The sequence below is a fragment of the Hirundo rustica genome, chromosome 7 (assembly GCF_015227805.2).
Source record: "Hirundo rustica isolate bHirRus1 chromosome 7, bHirRus1.pri.v3, whole genome shotgun sequence".
Lineage (NCBI taxonomy): Eukaryota > Metazoa > Chordata > Aves > Passeriformes > Hirundinidae > Hirundo > Hirundo rustica.
Window position 1 is genome coordinate 27,093,106 of NC_053456.1, and position 27,887 is coordinate 27,120,992.

General features: G+C 39.8%; 2 protein-coding genes across 5 annotated transcripts in view; one reads left to right on the forward strand and one right to left on the reverse strand.

Moving 5' to 3' along the window:
- The first annotated feature begins 146 nt into the window (after positions 1 to 146).
- On the forward strand, positions 147 to 5,940 carry KCTD18 (potassium channel tetramerization domain containing 18). Its single transcript, XM_040070021.1, is given in 7 exon segments — positions 147 to 210; positions 213 to 281; positions 1,519 to 1,730; positions 2,646 to 2,839; positions 3,868 to 3,962; positions 4,300 to 4,402; positions 5,137 to 5,940. Coding segments are annotated over 7 exon segments (1,269 nt in total). The 3' UTR covers positions 5,669 to 5,940.
- A 3,656-nt stretch (positions 5,941 to 9,596) lies between these two features.
- SPATS2L (spermatogenesis associated serine rich 2 like) overlaps positions 9,597 to 27,887 on the reverse strand; it is a 147,064-nt gene continuing 128,773 nt past the window's right edge. For all 4 annotated transcript variants that reach the window (XM_040069701.2, XM_040069703.2, XM_040069700.2 and 1 more), the window contains 5 exons: positions 19,802 to 19,860; positions 16,433 to 16,542; positions 15,795 to 15,897; positions 12,819 to 13,039; positions 9,597 to 10,942 (listed from right to left, as the gene is read on the reverse strand). In XM_040069701.2, the coding sequence (XP_039925635.1) occupies positions 10,547 to 10,942; positions 12,819 to 13,039; positions 15,795 to 15,897; positions 16,433 to 16,542; positions 19,802 to 19,860 (889 nt within the window). In that variant the 3' untranslated portion in view covers positions 9,597 to 10,546. The remainder of the gene's footprint in view (positions 10,943 to 12,818; positions 13,040 to 15,794; positions 15,898 to 16,432; positions 16,543 to 19,801; positions 19,861 to 27,887) is intronic.

A 27,887-nucleotide genomic window follows, 5' to 3' on the forward strand; every position in this document is an offset into this window, starting at 1 on the left:
ATCCCGTTACAGACGTGCAAGAGCTGAGCGGATGTTTAGATCTTGCACGTGATACGTTAAGTCTGTAGCCGGCATTGGTTTGACTTGTACTTGTATCTGTTTTAGGTGTGAATAGCTCGTAATGAACATCATCACTGGCTAATGCAATGGAAGAGGGCAAGGCTGAAGACGTCCGGGATGTTCTACGGCCGAACGTGCGGGGCTGTTTGTACGCCGCTTCAAGGATTCCATGCTCGCTGCCGTGTTCAGCGGGCGCCTTCCTCTGAACGTGGACGGGACGGGTAAATATACTGCAGCTCTAAATAACACATTCTGATCACGGAGCCCTCTGGTAAACACACGCTTTTATATATATTTATGCATTTTATAGTAAAGGTCTTTTCCCAGTCTGCTGAGCATCAGTTGGCTTCTATTTCCAATGGCTGGAAAACAATTCTGCATGCATGACTTGATATGTACAGGTAGTTCATCTGAATTCCACAAGTCTACTCGTGCTTGCAAACACGCACATTTGTACAGTGCCACGTCCCTGTCCAAACTGTGGCTTTGGAATGTTCTTCTTCAGTAAGAATATAAAAACAGATAAAATTGAAGTTGGCAGAGTATTTGGCATTTATCTTGGATCCTGTCTGTGAAGCCCTATAATCTCCAGAGGCATCTCATTCCCTCTGTTCATTACATAAAGAGATTTGGGTCTAATCTTTGTTTCAGAATACCTTATAACCCAGTAAAAAAATGCATTTTTCACCACCATGGCTTGATATAAAAATTTGAATGAAACTATTCATGGGTCAAATTTCACACTTGTTTGTGACTTAGAAATCCTGCCAAAGTAGGTGCAGTTAAAAGAGATGATGATGGATAGTAAGTCCTTGTTGCATACATTAGACTGTTTAAAATACCTGAAGCGTTTAACATAAGGACTTGGCATAACAGCAGGACTTTGTTACCATGTTTCACAGTGCAGTGAACAGCCTGTTGCACAGACTGTATGCTTTGGTTGGGTTTCTTGGGTCCTTCAGGCAAAGGAGAGAAAAAGAAACAAATACAGTATAACTTGAGCAATATACAGGGAAGATTTGACTAGATGTGTACTGGAACTGATGTTAATTTTAATTCTTTTAAATGGTCTAGAAGCAAAATTGAACAGATCCCTGCAACAGTGGGTGAAGGTACACCTGTAGTTAGAATTAGAAATGTGTCTAGAATTAGATTTTAGCATTTTAAGCAGAGTGCAGAACAGCTGAGGTTGTATGCTACTGTGTTCTTATGCAGATTAGTGATTTCACTGAAATTCCAAAGAAATGTTTACTGCACTAAGAATTTTATCTTCAAATAACAAATATTCCAGGGAAACAAAATACCATTTAAAAAGAATAAAGACAGTATACTTACTCCTCCTAAATAAAACCAGTACAGAAGTTTTGTACAAAAGGCTGTACTTGATGATTTGGTGGAATGTGTCAAGTTTGTCTTCACTTGCTGGAAACATTATTTTCAATAAGTTTATGATTTCAGGAGCATGTCTAATTGATCGAGATGGGAACCTGTTTAAGTATCTTTTGGATTATCTTCATGGAGAAGTGCAGATCCCTGGAGATGAACGAGTTCGAACTGCACTGCAGGAGGAAGCAGATTATTTTGGAATCCCTTATCCATACAGTCTCTCTGATCATTTGGCCAATGAAATGGAGACATACTCTTCAAGGTCCAACATAGAGCTTAAAAAGGTCCTGACATGTCTTTACATTTTTGATGGTGAACTCTCTAACCCATGCCATTCACTAGCACCAAACACTAAAGCTACAGAATATCCAAGTTAGCGCTCCTCAGTGACCACACTAAATCATGAGTAAATTCAGAGTTTTAGGTTAAGAAATCCTAGAGTTGATAATGCAGTCATTATAGTTAAGGACACCAGCTTTTACCATCACTGCAATACAGCAACAGTTTAAATGTGAGTGTTGTACATGCAAGTCTGCTGTAGAACTTGAGTAGTAGAAGGACATTTACTTTCCTATTTGGCTTCAAATTTTACTTAAAATTAAATTCGATCCCTTCAAGTCATTTGGGTTGGGGCTTCTTTTTCACTTTTACAAATGATTCCTTAAACTTGTAAGACAAAATGTCCTCTGACATTTTTTTTTAGAATGAGAATGTTGAAAAGATAATTAATATATTATTTAAAATCCTAAGGCTTTAGAGTATTGTAACATAAAAGCTAATTCTAATTAACTGGTAGGAAATTAACTAATATTACCAGTTCTGGCTGTGTTATTCCTGACAGTCACCTATATTCTTTTAGCAGCTTATTTTTCTCTGTATTTCACATTCTCCCTTACCAGTTTCCTTTTGAAAAGTGTAAAACAATTCCAGGCCTTTCAGTTTCTCTGGATATTTTAAGGAGTTGCCTTGCCTTTAACTGTTTCTGTTGCCTTTCTCTGAACCTCCTAGTTTCACAACATTCTATGGTAACATCAGATAAGAAATAACTTATTCTATTAGACATTATTCTAGAAAAAACTGCATCCTTGATTTACTTAAAAGAGCTCACTGCTACAATTAAGAAAACTTAAATATGAAAGCTTATTCAACTAAAAATTCTGCATTCTTATTAATAATCTATGTTTTATGGTTTTTTCCAGGCTTTGTTGGATTTCTGTGATTCTTACCATTTGGTTTGTACCAAGCCTACAGTTTGGGTCTTGCACTATCTCAACACTTCTGGAGCAAGCTGTGAAAGTAAAATTATTGGTGTGTATGCCACAAGAGCTGATGGGCCTGATGCAATTAATAAGGCACTAGGAATGAAAATTCATAGTAAAAGCATGTACAAAAGGTGACTGTCAAACATGAAAGCCTTCTGAAGTGAGAATAAATACATGTTATAATTATGCCTAAATATTATCATATGTAGCATAATGCAGCATTATTGTACTATAAATCTGTGGAAGGAATCTTTCCAGTTCCCAAAGCAGCTGGATAACAGAATGGCCACATTAAACAAATATACAAGAAAAAAACCTAAGCCTGGAGGTTAGGAATTTGAGAGAGTACACACAAGCTGGTTAGCATGCAGTTGCTGTAAGTTCTTATTCTGTTTGACTTCTTATTCTTAAAGTGTCTCAACAATTAAAAATTAATTTTTAATATTTACACTAAATACAGTGAATAAATCCCCATACAGAAAAATCTCCAGAAATATTTGCAAGGTTGGTTGCGATTCATGCAGTTCTTTTTTGCAATCTTCTAAGATAGCTGAACACTGAGAACCAAAGATGAAAGGAAATGGGTTTTAATTCTTTAAAGAACATGTGCAGCTGTACGACACTATTAATGTATTTACGTGGCAGTAATTGGAAGTTATTGGTAAACTTGTACTTACAACTGGAAGCACCTGGTCTTTGTCACTCTCAGTGCAGTGTCAGAAGTGTATCTCACTGCATCTTTTGATTAAGATAGAGCTCTTGATACTTCATCATCTTTATAATTAGGATGTGTATCTCCCTAAATTTAGGCTGGGAACATTAATATTTATTCCAAGAGTATCTGGCAACATATCAGGTATCGGTTCTCCTACTGTGTATTCTAGAAAAATAGTTTTTAAATAATTAATTCTGTAATTCTTCAGTGAACATCTGTTCTTTCATGAATATCCATTTTTAGCAATAGGCATTCACGGGAGGATTAGAACCTCTTATTTGAATAAAAACAAAACCAGAGTAACATTTTCCTTTCTACTTTATATATAATTTACTGCTAAGTCCTTATAGTTAGTATTTGGTATGATATATTTCACCAGTGGTACATTTTTAAGGACTTAGCTAACTAATCATATAACTGTTACCTTTAAAACAATATTTCTAGAGAAGCTGGAAATAACATCCAATACATCTGGAGCTATTACTCAGTAGCTGAGCTGAAAAAGATGATGGATGCTTTCGATGCCTGGGAAGGGACAGGTAGAGTAATAATTTTTTATTTCAGTATTTATTCTTTAAAACATTTAAATAAGAAAAATATTTGCCACCTAAGTATAATAAAAACTCCGCATAAACTTTAACATTGTAAAATAGTAGTGGCTGTTTGGGGGAAAAAATGTTTAATGGGATGTTTCAGAGAGGGGACAGGAGCTGACAGGAATGAAGCAGCATGTCAGCTGTCAGCAATGCTCATGTCAGCAGGGTGAGAGCTGAAATTCTGCATAATAAAATACATGTATTCATGTATTTAGTCAGGTGTAAGCCTGCATGGCGGTGTTCTCTCAGCTCATCAGTACAATGCTGCTATGAAATGCAGGTGTCAGCTGCTGGAGAGTGCCTCAGGAGCTGATTGAACGTTGGACTCTGGAAGAACGCCCCCTGAGAGGCAGTTTGCATCGTATGCCTCCAGTTTATAAAAGGTATGCTGATTTGCATAGGTGGCATAAAATCAATTAACAAGTACAGTGCCACCTTTTTTTTCTCTCCCCTCTAAAATTTCAGGTTCCTTAAATATCTTTGCATGTTGAGATCGCTGGTTTCTTAATTTACATTCTTACAAAATGTCACAGGGCACTTAATTGCACAACTGAACTAGTTAAAAACAAATTATGGGGTTTTTTTAGGCTGCTAAGATTTCTCTCAAGTTACAAGGAATAACTTGAAAAACTACAGAGCAGTATTAGTTAAATGGACTGCTTAACCAGAAAGTTAAGTGAAAACTTTAAAAGGTTAACTGATTTTCACATCTGTGAGATCTTTTTTCAGAAGGTATTTCTAGAACTTCCTCTCTGCAGTTTTATGGCAATATTTTTGGTTACAGCTCCATTCTCAACACATTACCTAAAAGCAGCCTTTTGCAGGTGCCACTGCACAGTCACCTGAGCCAGCTACAGCCACTTCACTGCGACAGTTTTTACTGTGACAGTTTTTACTGTGTCATCTTAAGAGAGGCAGAAGAGATTGATGGTTCTGTTCACAAAAGGCAACCCCGAGTGTAGTGATGAACAGTTGGGAACTGTAATTTATGCTTGTTACAGTATCATTTAAACCTACTTGTGAAACGCTGTTGCAGATGGTCTGTTGCAATAATGTTGTAAAAATAACAATTTATAGATATAGTTTATTTTTTTAATTGAAGTTATTTGTCTTACAGACCATTAATTGACTATACTGAAGTGGAAGGCTGTTTACCATGTAAAGTGGGTCCCCAGCCAATTAGATTCTCAGGTCCCTCAACAAGTACCCACATAGAAGTCAAGAATTCATCTTCATTAAAGGTAGCTGCCTGCAACGCTTCACATTCTGCAGCGATTCTTAAACCCCGTAGTGAAAGGCTGATGCTGCACAAAGCAGCTTCTGAAACCACATCTGCACCGTGCACATCAGTGCCCGGCGAGCCCCAGGCTCCCCGTGCAAGGCAGAGCACTGGCGAAGGGACACTGAGCCAGGTGCCAGCCCAGGCTGCAGGGAGTAAGAACCCTGTGAACAAACGCGCTGTGAAGCTGAGGAGGACTCCGCTTTTTCTTGGGACACCATCTCAGCCACCTTCTTCTGCGTCCAGTGAAACGAGGGAACAGGACAGTGCTGCTGTTGAGATCCCTGCTACTTCTACAGTACTAAACAAGAAAGAAGCAGTTGTATTAGCAGAAAGTATTACGCTTAAGAATGATAAAGTGGATGGATAATGTTTGACTCAGTCTGAGAGATTAGACAGCTCTGGATTATATGGCTGAAGAACAGATCATTATCTCATGTGATCCTTTATTCAAAGATTAGGTAGAAAATTGTGATGAAAAAGATAGTGAAAAGCAGAGGAAGAAATTGTTTCAAGTGAGCACTGAAGTGTGTTTTCTGCTTTATTTCTAGGTATTTTTTAGAGGTTAGGAAGGGAGGAAGAAAAATGAATTTAAAAAAATCGCTCAAGCACATGTAGTTTAACATTCCAGTCAACTTTGACTACAGTGAACCTCAAATTGTACCTTTAAAGCAGGGGGGGAATAGATAAAAGTGTGCAACATATGTGTGCTGCAGAGACGCCAGAAATGGAATGCCCTTACTGGGACTTCTGGTGAGGGTAAATGACCACTTTTGCTCTTAGTAGTAATGCAAGGGATCACCTTGCACAACCTCAGCTTGTGTGCAGCGAAGCACAGAAGTTGAGGTCGAAGTGCCGTGGTTTGAAGAAAGTCTCCCTCCTTCTCCCCACCGTGCAGGCTGGAGGAGATTCTTGCAGCAGGGCAAATGTTGAGTAATGATACTGAAACAAAGAGCTGCTGTATGTTTCTACCAGCAGAGGAAAGGCAAGTTGGGATCGTTGATTTTCAAGAGCTCTTTTACTTGTTTAAATCAGTGAACAAAACCTGGCTTTGTTTTGTACCCTTGCTTAGCGTTGGGGGCCAGGGTTCATTGCTGTTTTTATGACTCCTTTTGCTTCTCCAGCACAGTAAATACAGCTGTCTCTGAGCACTGAGAACATTACCAAAAAGCAAGTTCTTAAAATTCCTGAGACTATTAGAATTACAGAAGGGTTCTTCAAATGCTTAATTTGCTAGATCATTTAAAGCCATCACATTTTCAGACTTTTCTCCCAAGCATAAGGACTTGAAACAGAATTTGCACAAGTAAAAAACCCTGAATTTTCATGTATGAACATGTTTTTAACGAGACGAATTGCCATGAACAGTAGTCACTATAAAGGTGTAGAGCTCTATAATTTTCTGCTACTGGTGCGTGTATGTGTATACCAGCTGACCTTTAGAGTATTTAAGCTAGTGCTTTTTCTTTAGAAATAAAACTGAAGACAAACAATCCCAAGGTTCTTCCTATCTCAACAAAAATTTTCACTGAAGAAAGGACAAAGCAGAAGTTATGGAAGGATACTAACATAATGTACTCTAGTATTCTTTGAACATGAGACTAAGTTTGTGAAATTTGTTTGAAAAGCAGGTTTTGATACTTATCTTCTGTGTGAGTTCTACTTAACTATTTATTCAATGGCTGAGCACTTTACCATGCTTCTTAAAATCTTTTTACAAGGCTCTCTAAAGCTGACTTCTTTCAACTTTTGAGTTTAGAAAGCTTCTATAAACATGGAATCAGAATACAATTTAGGTTAGAAAAAAACATACAAGAAAAAGCTTTGAGAATATTCCTATAGGACTTTATGAGTTTGTACTACCTCAGTGTTTACTTAATTATTTTGGTAGCTCAGTATTTTTCAAGTAACATTTGTGTCGTTTGCATTACAGCAGCATTAATGGGGATTCTCTTTGTCCTGGACATACTAGCTTGTGGTTAAAAGAATAAAAAACAACCCCCTTGAATTTCAGCAGATGAAATGGCAAGGTGGCTGTGGTTGAAGAAGGTAAAGAAAGGAGGACTTGGTTTATTTATTTTCTATTGGATGGAGTGCAAACATGGCTTTTCAACTTATCTAAGTAGGCACTTCCAGCATTTTCTTTTTACATCACAGAATCTTGTTCAGTTTCTATTAATTGCTAAGAGTGATAGTGAACTGTTTGATGATGGATGGCATTAACCTTCATGGTGACTGGACCTAAATGCATTGTCAAGTGGTGTGACAATGGTTTACTTTGAATCTCTGTAAAATTCTAAATCATTACAGCAGAGATATGTTAAAAAAACCCACACAAACATGTTCAGCAAGTTATTCCAATTCCAGAATCATTGGGTTTTCTTTAAAGGAAAGACTTCCAAGCATATTAAGTGTTGGTTATCTTTTTCTTTTTTCCCAAACATGGTTAACTAATATAAGTTCTCCAAAGAGCTTGACTGCATTAAGCTACCTCTGCTTTTTAGTTTTCCAGCTGTGTGTATGGATCTTTTTATTGCTGGGTTCTGCCCTTACTCTGAATTTAATCTTACACAAAAGATAGTTTCAACCTGCTTTAGAATACTGCCCCTTTAAGATGTGTTTCCACTTCTGGAAGAGCACAAAGTGCAGTGGGAATTCCATGTTTGTGTTTGAGTGAGGCCAAACAGCTGTATTTGCTTTGCTAATTGAGAGGACTTTTTAAAAGGAGGACTGGCCTGGAAGGGAAGCCTTGCCCTGCCATAAATTCCCTCACTGCCCCTCTATAAGTCCTTAAAAGGAGAATTGCATGTAGTTGTCTCTGTAATGGGAAGATAAAACCAGAATTCTATTGAAGACGGGCCCAAGAGCATTTGGCTACTTGTAACTACCATGAACAGTAAAACACTCTTAGAAATTTGCAGATATAATTCCAAGTGTATGACACACATGAAAGATGAAGATTCTGACACAGTTTCAGAGCACAGCCACATAATGTGGTTAAAGTGTGCATTGGAATAACCTTCCCAAAGCAGCACATACCAGACAAAACTCGGTGTGCTAAAACTGCAGCATTCCCAGAACCAGCCTTCTCCTCAGCCCAACCAAACCCATGCAAAGCTCTTGAACAATGAAGATGTCTTTGTATCACCAAAGAAAAGAGAAATGCCATCTCTCACCTGTCAGTCCTGGATCTGTCACATCTTGAGCCTCCAATACATCAAAGCTTGGCTGGTACTGAAGAGCAAACGGTGGTCCTGTTGTGCTGAGTTAAGTTACAGATTTTATTTATTTATCTGCAGAAGGTCGCTTGTGAGAAACTGACTTAGGGAGTAAAGTAACTTTCAATAATGCAATAATCACATGTAGAAGCTATAAAGGAAGAATAACTGTCATTACAGATAAGTTTGATTTTTTGGGGATTTCAAGAAGAGACACATTTCACAACTTACATATGAATAATGTAAAAAAATCCTGTGTAATAGCTGCATGGAATTTGTAATTGAATCCCTTAGATTCAATTACACAGCAGTTACAGTGCTGGTTACAGTGAGGTTACAGTGAAACTGTAAGGCAGCAGACAAATTTTGAAAAGCCACCTATCTGATGGGTATGCACAACAGAGATTCTGGAATTTCAGTTCCATCTACCCCAAAACATTCAGCTAGAAGTGTGATAGGTAATTAACTAGGATAATAGCAGTGCTTGCAATGCTAGGAAAGCCAGTGTCTACCTACACATTTATTTTTCTTTCACCACTCTTCCAGCAGACAATGAGTTACTTGGCATTTAAAATCAGTTTTTACCAATATTCACATGTAGGACACTGTATACGTATATAAAGAAAAAGAAAAATCAGGGAATGCATTTCACTCTTCCCCTGGAGATTATTTTCCAAAAGCCCCAGAGGGGAGTAATCCAGTCAGTAAACAGAAATTGGGCAGAGGAAATTGGTAAAAAGCAATAGCAAACAATCACCTAGTTGTAAACTTTTAAAGCTACTCAAGTGTCCTTCTGTTCTTACAGACCTCAATGTTAGGCCAATCTCTGACCTTTACACCTTTCTGATTCTGACACCTTACATGTTAAATGGTAACCTACTGTAAATTGTGTTCAGCATGGAGGTGACTCTCATGACAAGGTTGTTTTGTGCGCTGTGGCATTAGAATCAAGCTAGAAACAAAAACCTAGTGCAGTCCAAACTCAGCTGAAAGCCTCCCAATGACACCAGTTCCACTACTCAAATACAATTTGAGTAAGAGCACAAGGTTAGGCACTGCAAAGCAGCAAACACCAGAGTATTTTAGAAAGAAGATTTTAATTATTTGGAAGAAACAGGTTTTCTGAAATACAGACTCAGAACATAAAGACTAAGTAGTTCATTAGTCATAGCTCTTGTTATGGACAGATGGTTCCTACAGCAAAAATATAGAAAAATAATTTGAATTCAAGTCTAGAAGACCTGCAACTTTTCATATGCAAAAAATAAATCCAACTAGTCATAGAAAAGTGGCTGATAAGGATGGAGAACAGGGCTGTGCATCTGAATAGCCATTACTATATACATTCCAAACTTAAATGAGCATATTTCCTCAGCCTCATAAAAATAGTTTGTCCATGAAAAATACCAATATGTAATACATTTAATACAATTTATACTTGAATTTAAAGATCTCAGATTATGGGATAATAAGCTAAAATCAAATGAACTGCTTTTTCAACTCTTCTTGTATAGAACAATACTCTCTGTGTATACAGTGTGCATGCATGTACACGTATACACGCACAGAAAGAAAGAGGTGTATAGAGATTTGCTGAAAAATTCTACAAGATTATTCGATTTCTTCGCAGACCACAGCATACAGACTTCCTGGGATCCTTCTAACACAGGCTGTTCTATGAAATAACAATGTTGAATGGTATAACCACATATCTACAACAGGTTTTTGCTATTATGAATTATTAATTATCAATTTATATTTCCAATCTAGATTTAATTTTTCTAAGAAGTAAATGCTGCTTTGGTAAGATTCCGTACAGTCATGAGAAAAGAAAGGAGAACATATTGGGGAAAGCCTCGAAAGTATGATTTAATTTTGATAATTAGTAAGTAATAAAGATACCAACAAGTTTTAAGCAGCAAAAGATTTAAAAGACTATGTTCTGACTTATTTTCTTCACCAACAAGCTTTCCGAGCAACCAACTAAAATGAAGAGATTGAATTTCTCTGCCTGCCACCACTGTGACATTTTAAGCAACCAAAGTCACAGCTGGCACTGAAAGAACAGTGGCATCAGCGGAGACCTCCATCCTTGCAGGACATAGATTGCATTGTGACCCCCTGCCAACGCTGCCCTGGAAAGGCCTGTGCTCTGCGGTGTCCGGCGTGTGATGCTTCCGTCGGGACTTCTCCGCGTGCGTCGCATTCTCTGCGGTCCTTGCAGTTGTAGACTGCTCTTGATTTTTCATAGCTCCTTTATTTTTAGATCGAAAGCTGTTATGCTGCTGTCTTCTGTGCTCAGACCTGGAACCACTCTTTGTGTTTTGATCAGCCTCGTTGCTGGCACCTTGTGACTTATGAGATCCGTTAAGTCGCATGTTTTGGTGCTGCGGGTTGAATCTTCGTCTCTGGCTAGAAGGCCCATTCTACCCAGAAAGGAATGGGATAACTGTTAGGTTGTCTGAATCCTTCCAACAGGCCAAGAAACACAGCAGTCAAAATTAACAGTGTTACTGGTAGGAGGGAACAGGAGAGGGAAAACACTAAAAAGTTTTGATTGTTACCAGAGTCTCTTTATTCTAAGTATAACCAGAACTCTGAGTACCATACTACCTTTGAGTAGTCTGGAGATACAGTTGGCAGGTTCATCATTGATGCCAAATTAAAATCTGCCATGATTCAAGAGAGTACAGAAAAGGGGATGAAATTCTAGACATCTCAGCAGCAGTTGCTGAGGAAAGGGATGTGCAGGTTCTGGTCAACAGAAGGTAAATATCAGTCAGCAGTGCCTCGGCAGCCAAGAGGGCCAAGCGTGTCCTGGGGTGTATCAGGCACAGCATGGCCAGCTGGGCAAGGGAAGGGACTGTCCCCTCTGCTCTGCACTGGAGCAGCCTCACCTCGAGTCTGGGGGCAGTTTTGGGTGCCATGATGTAGGAAAGACATTAAACTATTAGAGAGTGTCCAAAGGAGGGCCATGAAGATGGTGAAGGGCCTTGAGGAGAAGCTGTGTGAGGAGTGCCCGAGGTCACTTCAGTCTGGAGGAGACTGAGGGGACACCTCACTGCAGTCACAACTTCCCTGTGAGGGGAAGAGGAGGGGCAGGCAGCACTGATCTCTTCTCTCTGGTGACCAGTGACAGGACCTGAGGAAATGGCCTGAAGTTGTGTCAGGGAGGTTTAGGCTGGGTGTCAGGGAGAAGTTCACCCAGAGGGTGGCTGGGCGCTGGAACAGGCTCCCCAGGGAAGTGGTCACAGCACCAAACATGACAGAGCTCGAGAAGTGTTTGGACAATGCTCTCAGGCACAGGGTGGGACTCTTGGGGTGTCTTGTGCAAGGCCAGGAGTGGGACTCAGGATACACTGTGATTCTCTGAGCAGTTAAGAAGTACTGGAGAACTTAATACTGACTGGTTTTTTCCAAAATCATGAATATTGCTTTCCTAGTAAAGAGTTGTGCAAGTACTACAGTATGACTGCAGGAAGAACAGAACAGATTTACAGAACATGGAAATCAAAGTCAAGTGAAGAATCCTCATTGTAGAAGACATGTCCATTGCGATATTCTGCTCAGAGGGTGCTTTGAATCTTAGTGAGAAGTGGCTGAATTACTTTTATTTGCATGCCTGACAGGAGAGGTGATTCCATACATGCACTGACATTATGCACCGTCTTACATTTCCCTTCACACATCTACTTGAGCCTAAAATCCCTACTGGAAAAAAATTCAGACCAACTTTAGTGGCAGCTTTACCTAAGAACAATGGCATTGGGACATTCTAAGGTGCTATTACAACTAAATATAATTAATATACAAATCATATATATATATATATATTAAAAAAATATATATATATATCTATAATGCAACTAATACAGTACAATGCTATAACCTGTATTATAGAGCTTCTGAAATAATATGCTTTTAAACCTGGCAGGATTCTGCTTTCAAAGTGTATCTAATAATTGTGCTTCAACAGCACATCAGCTGACCATTTATCAAGGACTCAATGTTTCTCCTCCATAGCAGTTAGCTATAATGGAGGGGTTTTCTTTTTCACTCTATTACTGTCACTAGACATTCTAAACAGAAGCTGTCTTTACTCATATGGTATTTCTACTATATGTTCACACTGACTTGAAAATGAAGCTGGAAAATACATGCTTACTATTTTCAAAAACTACTAATTAAACATAGACCACAAATCAGTATTTGATTTTGTATTAACAACTTTCACAACGCTACATGTTTATCTGAAAGTTTTTGAAGTAATCTGGTTTAGTTCATGACTGATTGACATCTTACCTGCTTATTTGTTGGGACTCCTTGAGAAGAAGATTCTGTGGGATTGGAAGAAGAATAACTTTGTACTTTACTGCTGGCTGTTTTATTATCAGAGTTCTTGGCGTTACTAGAGGACTTTCGGTTGTGCGTATTTTGCTTGCCAGTTGTTGCATGCGAGGTCATTGAAGACAACAATAAACTACATGGTGTTCTTGAGGAATAGTTGTTCTTTGGGTGAGAAACTGTTAAAAAAAGGGATTATCAGTTAAATGACCAACATCTAAACAGAAGGCTATATCCCTACCTTGCTTACAGTTAATTTTGGAAGCATTGTTTCAGTCTCATTTTAAGTAATGATGTAAGCTAACTTAAGCTAACTGTTGAAGTAGCTTGGTTGGAGTCAGGCCATAGTGTTCTACACCTCTAAGTCTGCCTCACTGCAAAGCACTTCTGGAGATAAAAGAGCCAATGTGGTGGCACTGCACTAAAATTGGAAGGAGCCTGGCAGAAGGCCAGGCTCTTGGCATCCAAGAGAACTTACCTTATTTCTTTCTAAAGGAAATGGGTAAGAAAGGCTCTTCTGTATCATGGGTATCTACAAAAACTGGAACTGAATGCAGTGCACTAATCCACTTCATGCAGAACACAACAGTCTGCACCATCACTGCTCATCTCAGTATATTCCTACTCCTCAGTATTTTGAGATCACCTAATTTAGTAAGCAGTCATGTTTGGATACGAAATGCACCCAAAAAATCCTTGATTCCTCTCTGCATTTCCTCAAGCTGCCTTTGTGAAATGGCCCCCAAGCAGTATTGAAGAGGATTCTGAGGCTAATGAAGTTCTTGATCTTAATTTGCTGTCCTGATTTTTCTGATTATGGAATTTTTCTGTTTCCTTCTGGTACAAATTACAAATTTAAGGCTCACTCCAGAGAGACACCTGTTGTTTTTATCTAAGAGGTACTTCTATTTTTTCACTTCCAGTACAGAGAAAGAAGATGAGGAATCATTTTATTAAGTAAGCATCATCTGTTGGGTTTTCTGAAGATCTGATCCACTTACACCAACATCAGCTACTTCTCCCACTAGGTGTCCTCTTCAGAAAAACAATACAATGATCTGCAAAATGAACTGAATTTTCTCTTCTGAGTTCAATGAGGCCAACCATCTCATCTAAAACAGACTGCTGCACATGGAAGCCCATATAAAAACCCAGATGCTTGTCATAAAAATGTATTTTTAACAAAAAAACCCCAAAAAACCAAAAAAAGCAACAAGGAAAGGATACTGGGCGTTCTGATATATGTCAATCCAATTATTTTTGTTTATTCCTGTCCTTCATTTTGAGTATATGCTATGATCTCCTCATGCTAGAACATTCCTTCCTTTGCACAAGCTCTGTGGTTTTGGTTATTGCTTTTATTAAAGCCCTTAGGAGTGGCTGTTCTTAGCTATAGGCCTTGTATAATCTCTTGTTTGAGGGGTATTTGCAGCTCCTAGCAGGGCTGGGCCTCACTGAGAGATGATGCTAAGAGAAACATCTTTTGCACTGAAAAGCTCTTGTCAGACACCAATCATCTCAAGTTGCTCATCTAAGGACACTGAGGGCAGGTATGAGCCAAGCTCTTCAGACAGTCAGTGCACTATCAGTCATTTCTAGGATGACACTGCTCCTTTTCTAAAAGCTGCTCTTTTGATTTCACTGACCTGATTTAAACAGGCCTGCATCAAACTGTGCCTTATGTAATGCTTCACTGAAATGAGGTATAAATAATTAAGTTGGAGAATTAACTGCAGCTGGAAGTTATTTAGGAAAGTAGTTCAATGAGTTTTAAAAAATAGTCTATGGTTGTATCAATAGCAGCTGCGGTATTATTAGTCAAGGTAATCTTTATGGAATTTTCAATCTCTTATGCTTCAGGGTATTAGATAATTGTAAACAATTAGATGCATTACTGGGAAGTTTATGTCTTCCTCTGAAGCATCCTGGGATGGGTTGGTTTCATTGAGACAGGATATGGGGTTAGATGGATCTTCAAAGTGTTCTGCAAAAGCAATTCTTATGGTCTAATGACTTAAACTGGTTATGCCTCCAAGCTGTCAGTTCTTTAGCAGTGCAGTCAGAAGTTTGTATTGGCAGACTGTGTAGTATTCTCTATTTTCTGTTTTTTGGAACTACTTGAAAACATTTATTATTTTCCTTCCACTAAGATGCACTTGTTCAGTATTGTTTTACCACTTTTCTCCTGAATGGAATACCGTAGGACAGGGTAACATACTGGGCAAAGCCTTATATCACTTTGTTTTAGGGGAAAAAAGCATGACAGATGAGAAATAGGCTCTTATTTTGCAACAGGGACACGATACTTGAAGCAAAAAATGTGAGCCTGAATTTCCACGCAGAAGGGCAGATGATTTAGAAACAGGAGCCTGGAGAAAAAGAGGCTGAGGGGAGACCTTACTGCTCTCTACAGGTACCTAAAAGGAGGTTGCAGCAAGGTGGGATCAGTCTTTTCCAGCCTTAGTGATTCTATGATTTGGGACGCTAGATGGCTTCTGAAAAACCCAGTGAATACTGTTATAAAGCTGGGGAGTTACTTCTTAGCAGGAGAGATCTGAATTTGTCTCATTACATTACACTCACACACAGAAGCTTCCAATTTACTATTTATTTATAAATTACTGAATTTGTGTATTCCCTAGAGTTGGGATCCTGTGTAGATTGAAAACTCCAACCGATCTGAGTAATACCTGGAAATCTCTGACAAAGATGGTAGTGTGCACCTGCAGGTGGAGTGTGCAGCCCAGGCACAGTGAGTCTAACACGTTGCAAACTGTAAAGCTGCCTTGTGTGCACTCAGCAGTCCTGCTGCCTTCAGAGACACCGTTCACACTGGGCTTGCTGCACAGTCACACACTGGCAGCACACGTGCTGTCAGCTCTGCTGAGCAGCTGTGTTCTGAGGAACTCAGTGACAGGGATCATCAGCACTTACTTTCTCCACAGAGCTGAATCTGGGTCTTCAGCTGCTCTGTATCACAGGAAAATCGGGCAGACCTGCCCAGCTCTTCATCGTATTTCCTTTCACTCACAAAGTGCTGCAAAAACAGACACGTTAACAGTGATTTACATTCTCAGCAAAAGACTCTAGAGATGGTAAAAGAACCAATCAATACTTAAGTTCGCTTTAAGGCTCAACAAATTCTCGGCCCTGCCCTGTTCACAAGATGTCTGTACAGAACCAAGTATTTTCCCATCCTTACCAAATGACGTCTCCCAGCCCAGTGCTGGGTGGGTCACTCCCACACTTGGGCAGAGGGTCAGTGCAGTGGAGAACAGATGTTTGATCTCTGAACCTGAAGCTATCAGGTTTACTTGCCGAGTGGAAATGATACACAAACGGCAAAACTCCCCACCGCTGCACTTAGGAGGGGATAGCTTACACTCCTCTGACAGCATCTGTACACCTCTGCTCAGAGGTGCTACAACGCTTTAAGCTACACTTTCCCTATGGAAAGCTATTTACCCCTCGGCCCATTGCAGGAATGAACAGCCTGGGCATGTTAACGTGACAACTCTTCCTTGGCGTTTCTGCAAATGGCTAAAAGACCCGAGCAGAAGTGAATGCCTGACCTTAATTTCAGCCCTGAGTTCAGAGAGTTGTGCTTCAGCCATCTGACTGGCTAGGTCTGCCAGTCTCTTCAGCTCCTCCGCTTTCTTCTGCCGAGCAGTCAGGATTTCCACTGCCAAACACCAATAGTCAGTCATTAATGCTAGGAAGGTAAATTGCTCTGTAATTCATTAGTCTTTGGGCATTAACATCGTACATCCCACGTGAGACAAACGCTGACTTCAGCTGGACTTCCAATATGACACTCGCACAGATTAAGTTGATCAGCATATTTCACTGCACTGCCTGATTTTGAAAAATATCTGAAAATGGGATAGCTGTCAGAAAATCAAAGTTAAACCAGTCTTCCAACATTAAGACAAACAAGGGCAAAGACATGCTGGTTTCAGCTTTCCAGTGCTTTATTTTGAAGCACAAAAACAGGGAGCCTTCCAGAGACATGGAAAGAAGCAATACATAGAGTCACCAGGCCGCTTCTGAAGACATGCTGAAGAGATTTGATTTACACAGGGGAATTTCACTTCCTCTGAAAAACCTGTTCATACACAGTTTATGTTAAAATCACCAGCAATTTTGCCTTCACATATGGAACATACACATTTGCCATTTTAACAGCAAAGCAGTATTGAAGGCCAACAGTCTTTATGAAAAAAATACTAAATATTCATTACTGCCTGTCTTGTATATTCTATGTAAGCAAGGGGTGAGTAGTTATATCCTTATAAGGAAAATTAATCATAAACCACGAACCAATGATTTACTTGTACACAAGATAATATGACATTACAATTTTGGTGGAAATATATGCAAACTATTACCTAAATGGTGACTCAGTGTAAAAGCGACAGCTGATTAACTGGCTGATGGGATCAGTACTTATGGCAGAGAGGAAACAACATCTAAATGTAAAATAATAACAAATCATATTCTTTTGTCTTGAACTTACACATACAGTCAGGGGGAGTGGTACTTAATGCAAACTATCCTAAGGACACAGACTCCACCACAACAGTAGAGATTTTGGCTTCTTTGTCTTCTTTTTGCCACAAATTTCCACATCATACTCGACAAGTCATGTAACCAGCCTATACTTTTTAATGCACTTTTTAAAGGTGAGAATTAATGATATTTCACAGACAGTTTGTTTCTCAACCCATTTTAATTTATTTAATCAGATAACACCTTCTTTTGAAAGTATTGTAGAGTCAATAAATAGTTTGGGCTGGAAGGGACCTTTAAAGGTCTCCAGTCCAACCTCTTGCAATGAGCAGGGACATCTTCAAATTGATGGGGTTGCTCAGAGCCTGACCTTGAATGCTTCCAGGGATGAGGATCTCCCCTCCTCTGGGAAACCTGTTCCAATGTTTCACTGAGTCCAGCATGGTCCAGCAGGCACAGGGAGACAGCTGCACCATGACAGAGCAAACTGTGCGACTGCAGAGGAGCGCGTGTCACACGTGCCAGGGAGGGCAGAGGGTGGCCACAGTTCCTTCAGCCCTGCTGGTAAATCTCTGCCTACATTATCACTCATGCCAAGAACAGCTGCTATCTCCCCAGCTGATCTTTTCTATTTCATTCTTTGTAAAACACAGTCTACCAGGGTGAGAAATTTTTATCTCACCTTGTCCAATAGTTCTGCTTTACTGCTTGTTCTAGGTAATGCTAATATTGTTCCTCCCCAAGATCAATATCCTCTTTACTGAAGGGACTGCCCAGACCGTATGATCTCATCTCACACTGGCATTTATTTCCATGAGATGCCAGCCAAATACCCATGCTTTAAAAAAACCCTGAAATTATCATATTTGGAATTTTTCCTAGTGTTGACAGTAAAACTGTAAAACAGTCTTGAGCGCAGCAAAGAGATACGAAAATAAGTAATATTCTAAACCTTGGTTAGCATGTTACAATCCTGTAACAACTTTCTGCCCAAGTTTCTGAAGGCACTTTACAGCCTTGAGAGACAGCAGAAACCACACTGCTGGAGACAGGCACTGGGCCATCCATCCATCCACTGTTGTGCCTGGAGCTGGCAGGAAAACAGGGAAACAGAACATGCTATGTGCAAATGCAGCACTTTGCACGCTGGTAGGTAGGAATTAGGCTTCTACAAAAATTCCTATAACTGGCCAAGATTAATGAAGGGGCCCTATAATATCATCAGCCCTGGACAGTGGATTTCCAAAATGTGGTTTTGTTCGTGCAGTTAGGGTTTAAACCTGTGCCTGCTGATCAGTAGGAACTCTACCATTGCTTTTCCTGGGAATGAGTGCACGCTCTGTAGCTGATTATGGCTACCTGGCCATACCAAAAATTGCTGATATATCCCTCCACAAATCCTTCCCAGAATAACACAAAGCTTCAAATTCACATTTTTTTCATGTTATTCCTAGAAAATTAGCAAATGAAATTCAAAACACAAACTTTGCAAATATTTGCTGTCGTAACTTTGTACTTTCTAGTTTCTACACATATACAACTGGAAGAGACTTGGACAGCAACAGAGAATTCAGAGCATTTTTTTTCAACAATAATTCAATTAGTATACTTTTGTAAACTAAGTGATTTCTAAATGCAGATGAAGCATACAAAAATGTTAAATATATTTGTGACCCTGCTTGGAAGGATCTTAAGTTCACAAATCAATAAAAGGACTGTATGCATTCATATCAAGGACATTTTCATCTGCCAGGAAAAGTATCATTTTAATAATGCTTTAAAGTTACTCTTCAGTTTCTTGCTTAGCATTCTCTACTGAAACATGTCCCCCTGTATTTACTGAGGGTAAATACAAACACTGTCTTGGATGGAGTGTAAGACAGCTATTGTGAGATCCTAATATAAGGCTCATCTTGTTTTCCCCACCCCCCAAAACAGAATATATATATATATATGAAAATGCAAAAACCAGACACAACATGAAAGCCTGGATTCAGATCAACTCCCACAGATTAGTAAGAAAACAGACTGCAATAAACATCTGGTTTTTTATTTTTTAAAATTTTCTAATTCATAAGCTTGATCACTATCCCTTAAAGCTATGCAAGGCAACACAATAACCTACTCCCCTACTTCCTAATTCCACTATTCTAACTCATGTAGGTAATACAAGCAAGCAAAAAGTGTTTGATAAATGGAAACAAAGTAATTGAATAACCACAGAAATGAGGGGGGAAAAAAAAGGGGAGTGGTCAAAAAGATCTGATAGGCAAGTAGAAGGAGAAAGGAAAGCCTTATCTGACTACACATACAGAGTGAGAGATGATGGAATGCTGCTAACCAAATTTAAGGATTGTGTAATTTTCTGCCAAACAAAATAACTGTTTCAACAGTATTCCAAAAATTCTCTGTGTGTTTTTTTTTTTACTTACTGGCTTCTTCTTTAACTTTATCAATTTCTGCCATTAATGACACTTCTTTGTCTACGATGCTAAAAAAGGAAAAAAAGAAAGAAAAAAAAATCATAATTTATTCATGCTAGAACTCCATCAAAATCAAAAGCTATAACTACATACAGACTTCAGACATTAATAATGGGCAGTTTTGAAATGAGTAAGCCTTAAAAAATTGAAGCTGAAAAAATACCTAGGCAAGCCAGCTACAAAAAATTAGTGATAATGAGCGTATGCTGCTTTACACAAACATCTCACTGGCCTTCCCATGTATCTGCACAGATGTGGAAATCAGTCTGAGTCAGCACAGCAATCCTCAAATATCTGAACAGTCTGTTTCCTAATTAAGCCAGATATACCATTGCTGCTAACCAGACGAATACAGCTCAGGTCTCGGCACAAAACTAAGAATGAAACAAAATTAGAGATGTACAGAATGAGTCCCTTTTCTTCCTTAGAGATATTTTTGCAAAATATGTCAGGGTAAACAAGAAAATGGTTTGTGATGTGGATAAGCAATGAAGTGTCTCTGTAACAGAGGTCAGCTTCCTTGCCCCCAATTTCCTCCAGGACTGGGAAGGAGTTGTTCCATTTTTATCTGGCCTTCCCAAAGGAATTGCGTGCTTCTCCTTTTACAAATGTCTGGTGTGCAATCCCTTTTACAAATCCTGGTGTGCTTATAAGCTGTCAAAGTGCGACTGATCAGGTGGGTGTGCTGAGCACACAGGACATGGGGTAAATTGCTCACACTGTGAACCAATGTCCAGTGGAGTAACATCTCTGCAGAATGCTCTCCAGGGGACAGTGCTCTGGTGCCATTCTGTTTTCCCCTCACTAGATTATTCTCAAAGTTAAGTTCACGTTTAATGAACACCGCCAAGGTTAATGTTTGTGATTGCGTGAGTAAATTCAAGCAGCTGGGGGGGAAATTGCAAAAGGTAGGTCAAACACCAGGAGTACATCTAGGCACGCACTCAAGGGAAGAAAGAGTGCAGCTCTCAACCCTGTTAGTAAAATCCACCTTAAACATTACCTTTTGTACCCAGTGAAGACACTGAGTTACACGTGAACAGGCTTCTACTGAGGAAGACATTACAGAAAACTTAAACCCAGAATATTTGTCAAGAGCATCCTTCGTAAGAAAGGGAAGATCCTGCAGAGCTCAGTGGGCAGTAAAGAGAGACAGAAGACTTCAAGAGAGAAGTATTGACAGGTCCTTTACTAAAACAGGGAAAGATTGGTGAGAAGGCAGTGCTCACCACTGTGGTGTGGGGAACATGTGGCAAACACACAGCTGACGACCAAACATTTACCAGCTACAACATGTTCAAGTGCCATTCATCCTTCCTTGAAATCTTCCAACCAACCTCACACTGGAGGTTTGTAACAGAAGCTCTGCAGTCTTCTGTCCTTGAGTTTTCCCAGTCTACCATGCCCCCTGAAGAGGAGGAGACCTTTACACTGCCTCCCAGTAGCCCACAAGAGGGACAGAAGCAGGTTGGCTGATGGCAAAGGTAGCAGCAAGACAACACAATCACAGTGTAACACATTTTTTTGTGTTCATCCATAGAAAAAGACGAAAATTATTGTTTCAGCCTGCCAGATCGATTTAGTGTGACCTACACGCCAGAGGAAATCAAACAGCAGGAGTTTTTTACGGTAGAGCAAATCAGTTAAGAGGCAGGCTCTGACAATGGAAGGACACGCTTGTTCCAGTTGGCACTCAATATTCTCTAGGCATAAGCATTAAGCATCACCTGCCAAATAAGCAGGTGATGATTGCAGCTCGCTAATCTAAACAGTCATATGTTCTCAGAATGAAACAATTTTCAATTAGCTTTTGTAACGACGCGGTTTAATAAACTTCCTTGACTTTCACAACAGGTGTCTGAAATGAGTCTTTAAAGTTCGTACTTAGTTCTGTCCTCCCCAAAGAGAATCTAGTTATCTTTACTACTTTCTCTTAAATTAAAAAACCTGCAGATTTTTGCTTTTTCTGTCTTTGTTATCGAAGTGCCTCCCTAGTGCACTAAAGAGGTTATATCAACATCAACTTTTGTCTGGAATACATATTGAAGCAACAAGGTCACAACAGCAGAGCTCATCAGGATGAGTGTTTTAGTGCAGCTCATTCATTCCAGGATTGTCCTCTCTGCACTCTAACAACAGATCCCTAGTAAACTGGTGGCCCCTGACATTTTATTTTGATGCCAAATAAAATCGCTTTTAATACCAGAATGAAAACAAGGCTATAGTGGTCCTATATTTATCATACTTTATAGTCAAATCTTATCTGTTACTAGACAGTTTTCCTCTCCTAATGTCTCATTTTGATCTCCGACAAACATTTCAGGAAAAGCGTTTGGACGAGCAGCAGAGGACCTGACTGACGAATTTAAAGAACAACCACATGAGTTTTTTCTTTCTAGCTATAAACTAGCACTGGAAAAATTAAAGAATAATACAAGAGAGAAACTGTTTGGTGCCTTTGTCCATGTAAGAAATGAAGTTTCTTTAACAGACAAACCTTGAAAAGGTTTTCTTTCCCTGAAGACAACGCAGCTATACTAATTTATATCAGCAAAGGACATGCACTCTCTGTCTCTTGGCTAAAGGAAAGGAACACACTAATTTTCATCTGGAAGCGTACAACCACATTTCTCAGCCTGGAAACCATAAACTGCCATATGTCATATATGGGAAAAGTTAATGTTTCTTTAGAAATGTCCTAGGCCAACCAGCACCAGCAAATGCAAAACAGAGCAACACTGCCTCCAAGAAGAATTTATCGAAGTTATAAGCAAATGAAAACAACAGACAGGAAACTGGAAAAAAACTCCGGCGTTGGGAGAAAAAAAAAAAGACAAATGACAAATACAAAGAGAAATCTTAATTCTAACACATAGAAGGAGAAAGGACAAGAACAGCGTGGAAAAATCAATGGATCAAATCTTGTCTCTCATTCTTGCTAGTATCCCACTGTTTTCACACAAAGGTCTGACAGTCACTTAAACTAAATGGCTCCTTAACTTGGGAGTTCAACCATTTTTAATGTATTTTCTGGAAAAATGCCCTGCTCAGCCTTAATACAGTGGTTGTGATTAGACCACAGCAAAAGCATTATTGAGAACTGCTCGAAGCTTTCCTCCCAGGAAAGCATTTTCTTTTAATGCTTTTTAGTGTCCATTTGGCACGGAAAAGTTGTATCAAGCTGGTGCACTCCAGTGCACAGCCTGCAGCCTTTGGTGTGCCGTGGAGAACTGGATACTGAGTGCCACAGGAACTTTCTGCACACTCAGGTGTGACCAGATTTGAGCTCTAGCAGGGTGAGGAACAGAATGCATTTCAGATCTAAAGACACCTGAGGGAAAACATTCTGCTAATTCCTTCCTCTCCAGTTATGTTGTTTCTCTTGGGCTTTCTACAGATGTTTGGAACCAGGCTTAAAATCATGAACATACTACTTTCGCTCATGTTCTGAAGAGTTCATAATCTTGTCAATTTTTTCTGATTACTCTGAGCACTAAAAATCTGAAAGGCATGGCTGAAGGCACGCTTTCTCCTTACCTTGAATATCAATATCAACACCTGAATATATTCCCACATACTATTTGTGACTCTGGTGACAAACACACAACTCAGAACCACTTTTTTCTTTGAATGTACCCGAATCCATGTCCTAATCATCAGTCCATAGGCTCTCCTGCAGTAGTAGACAAAACACTGGGACTCAATTGCCCCCTTCACTGACCTGACTCGGACAGATCTGAATCAAGTGAGCCTTATCTCTATGACTGATGATAGAAAAAACCAGAGTAACATTATTATCTCTGTTTCCTGTCTCCCTTTACCACTCCTGTCTCCTGAGAGGACTGATTCTTCCTTTTCTTACCCCTCATGTTTTCAGGATCAGGACCTGGGTACCAAACTTGAGCTATCAGCACCGTAACACTGTTCACCACAGGTGAGTATCTGCAGTTTGAAGCACGGGATTTAGCACTGTTTCAGCTTCATATCCAGGTGAAATTTTGAACTGGGGCTCAGGAAGGAGACAGTTTTGTCCAGGGGACATGGCAGAGCAGAGGCTTAACATGGAGGGCATGCAAATGAGACACAGCCAGTGCTTGCCGCTGAAGAGATATGAGATGCAGCAGGAGAGACAGCAGCTCTCTAGGAATCGTTTTGCTGAAGTGATTTTGAAGGCAAAAACCTAAGTGCCCTGTTCCTTGTCAAACGAACAGTACTCGTGCCTTGGCCTTACAGAGGCTGGCAGGATTCACACTAGTGTACAATGGCAAAAGAGCTGCAAATGCCAAACTACAATGAGCTGCTGGCACAGCAGTGATGGGGCAAGTTATGCTGACAGCTGCCTCATTTCACAGTTTCATACTCAGAACAAATTCTGAATTTGTTCTGACATTAGTGGAAACAAATTAATCTTCCTCTAGTTTACAGCATGAAATCTAGTTTTTGCACAGTGCTAAAGAAAAGATATTTTCAGTCAGCTGCAATACCTCCAAATGCCACTAAAATCATTAAAGTTATTAGTGTCTCTTTAAAAAAAGCTGCTTCAGATTGCCAGGCCGGCTGATTTATAGCTCTACTGATGAGAATCACAAGGCTTCCTGATGACCAGAATCTTCTCTTTCCTTCTGCCTCTTCTAGGTATTATGACAAACCTATTGTACCTGAAGAGCCGGGGAAATAAAAAGTCCAAGCTGACACGGAGGCAGACATGCTGACACAGCTCACAAAGGTAAGCCCCAGCTGCGTGGCACAGAGGTTACTGTTAAGTGTAATTCGAAAGAGTCCTTTCATAACCCTGTTAAACTCCTCAAAATGCCAATTTCCTCCTTGGGGAGGTTTAATAAACTCTACTCTCCCCTCAACCAGTTCTGTACACAGTTTGAGAGTGACTGCTGTTCTGGAGACTGAGGAAGACAGTGGCAGCTGTGGCATCCTGGCTAACTGCAGCAGGGCTCTTCGTCCAGAAGGGGAAAGAGCTATTTTTTCCTGGCCATGCTCTGGGGGCTGGTTCAGCTGGAGCTCCTGAACACTGAGCTACAATTTGAACCCTTTTTTCATGAGGAAGGGAATTAGAGTAATGAGACACTGGCAGAGTCTGAGAGTTTAGGCATCAACAGAAATACAACATACTCCAGTGATGTTGCTCTGTCAACACTTTGGAACAGACCCCAGTAGCTCCTTGAAGCTGTGCTGATTGAAAGCTGCTGACAAGCCCAAGCAAGTTTGAGGGATGAAAGTACTGCTACTGTCTTTGCTGTACTTAAGCTGAGGTTACATGCAGATTTATGAAATGGTCCTGATAAGCTCTGAATTGGTCTTTAAATATTATGCTTTTTTCCTGCACGTATTTCTCTTCTAGCATGAACATACTTGACCCATAGGCAGTGTGAAAAGAAAACTGATAAAAATCTCTAATCCAATTGTGTATTTCACGAAAGAATCATTCACATCAATCCAAAAACTTGTCCCTGTCAAACTTTTGGCACAAGGAACTAAAATGATGTGATGAGAATATAAATGTAACACCCAATCACTTGTACTAGGTGATTACAAGTGTTACAGGATTGCTGACTAGCCGTGCTATTTTGTAACTGGAGAAATGATACTTCAAGTTTTCTTTATATTAATAGGAAATATATATATATATTCAGTAGAAAATACCTTGTAGGAAAAGCTGGTACATTACATATTTTGCAATGTTTCAGTAGATTATATTCTTCCAGTATTAGCTCAATATTATTTAAATGTTCACAATGCTTGAAGGTTATTGGATCACCATATTAGCATACGTACAACGTTTACACAGCAAACCAGATTACGTGAATTTTCATTTTGATCACTAGTACAGACTGACAATTAGAAGATACACAGAAGACAGCATAATTTCACTGAAATCCTTCCCTCTGCAGAGCACAATCTAGAGGAACTGAAAATGCCCAAAGGCTTTTAGGTATTCAAGTTGACTTTGGGTAATTTTTTATCTGCCTTCACTAACATTGTTCTCTTTAGCAGCCAGTCAGTACAGTGTCATAAATACACCATAATTAAAGGTCTACTTGTAATTTTCTTTTAAGATCTCTTTACAAACAATTAGAAATTTATTGCCTCATTACAAAAAACTGTTTAAGCTAAAAACTGACATGGAAAACCTTTTCCTGAAAGAACATTTCTAACTTTTAGTTATTTAGAAATGAAGGCACCGTCTCACAATGTGGCAGTTTTAACAATGGTGAGTGTGAGTTGCACCACGGCTTGTTAGCCCACACGTTTTTACATAAACCTGTAAAGTATTTCTTTCAGTTCTCATCTGATTCCTGAGGTATCTGAATACCTTACTGGTTTTATGTATTTTAGTCTAAACACACTCCAGCAAGGAGAAGATAGCTGTTGAGCTCCTGCTACAGAGAAGAGGCAACTTTCCCCAAAGCACATTGGAAAGTGGCCCCAAAGAAAGATCTGGCTGTTTGGTGTAATGTCAGCTGAAATTTTTCAAGTCAATTATTCTCTTTCTGTGTTTAGTAAACTAGATTTCTCACGAGTCCGACAACAGTGAGATCACAAAGGAGATATTCACTTTCCATCCACAATGACATGCACAAAATCAAGAGTCTTCCTGCACGGCCTCAAAACCTGCGTGTTCCGTGTGTTACTGAGGATGACAAACACACCTATGAACGACTGGGAGGGAAGAGAGGAGATACAGCGCCATAAAATACAGACAACATCTACGAAACAACGTAATCCACCTTTGAATCTCACCTCTTTAATCTAGCTTCACAAACTTGTTAAAAAAATACTGTGATGAAGTAATTGTAAGAGACAAAGGGGTCAGAAGGGGGACTTACGTATCTCATTGAAACCTGACTGCCCCCAGCTCCATGAAGTCTGTCTGTTCTCTCCACGAATGCACAGCAAGGGTGATCCCAGCCTGCTGGAGGTCCCGAGAGGAGTGCCAGCACAAGCCCCTCTCCCAGTGCTGCAGCTCTCCAGGCAGGAACCCAGCCTGGGCCAGAGCTCTTGGATCAGGTTCTCCCCGACTACCCAGGCAGCAAGGCCAGGGCTCAGGGACCTTGGTGAAAGCACTTATCTTTGAAGGCACCTGAAAACCCAGTGGGGCCAAGGAAACCTGAATGCAAGGAGATCATTTTTATCTTCTCTGACAAGGCTAAGGATGGATCGCGTGACCGATGGGCAGACAAACGTCACAAGGAACTGCACGAGGATTCGAAAACCTGGACTTTAGAGGCAGGACTACCAAAGGTCAGCTGTCAGACAGACAGAAACCTCAGAAGAACGGCCTGGAAATGGAGAGAAAACCAGCACAGAACTCTGTTCAGTGTAAAGCAATATTAGTCCTGGCATTTCCAGCCATCTGCCCATCTCCAAACGACCGCAGCACAAGCAGGCAGCTCTCATCTGGTGCCAGTGATTCTGGGCTACAGAAAACCATCATCTCTGCAGCTTGCCAATTAGGGGTCCCAGAAAGGGGCCACTGCGTTCTCACTGTTCTGCAATTGTGAGCACTGGCACCACTGCTCACTACCCCACACTGAGTCAGTACAGACACAACTATGTAGGTACAGACATAATTCTGTTCTTTTAGATTATTTCTTCCCTCATTCAACCACTCCTCTGCTTTAACTTAGAAACCAAAATAAAAACTGCTTCATCTTCCCCAAACATATAGCACATGCTTTCTAATTGTTACCCTGAACCTATTTTAGTATATTTTTAATTTGTCAGTATTGTCAAAATCCATCTTCCCAGCATTATGTCAGAATAATTTTTTTTTAAAATCTATGAATTTTTTTAAGCCTATGGAAAAGCTTTCAACTGCTTTTTCTTCACTCTGAAAATTCAGTTGTGTTGATTTTCATGCTCTTCACACAGCACTGGACACACCAACATGTTAGGAAAAAAAAAAGAGAAGCCTGTACTTATGTGGTTCAGTTCTGCCTGCAGTGTAATTAAACCTGGTTCTGTTTTCTACAGACTCTTTGTGGCTGGCAGCAGACCATATGGGCAAGTAGCAGATGTT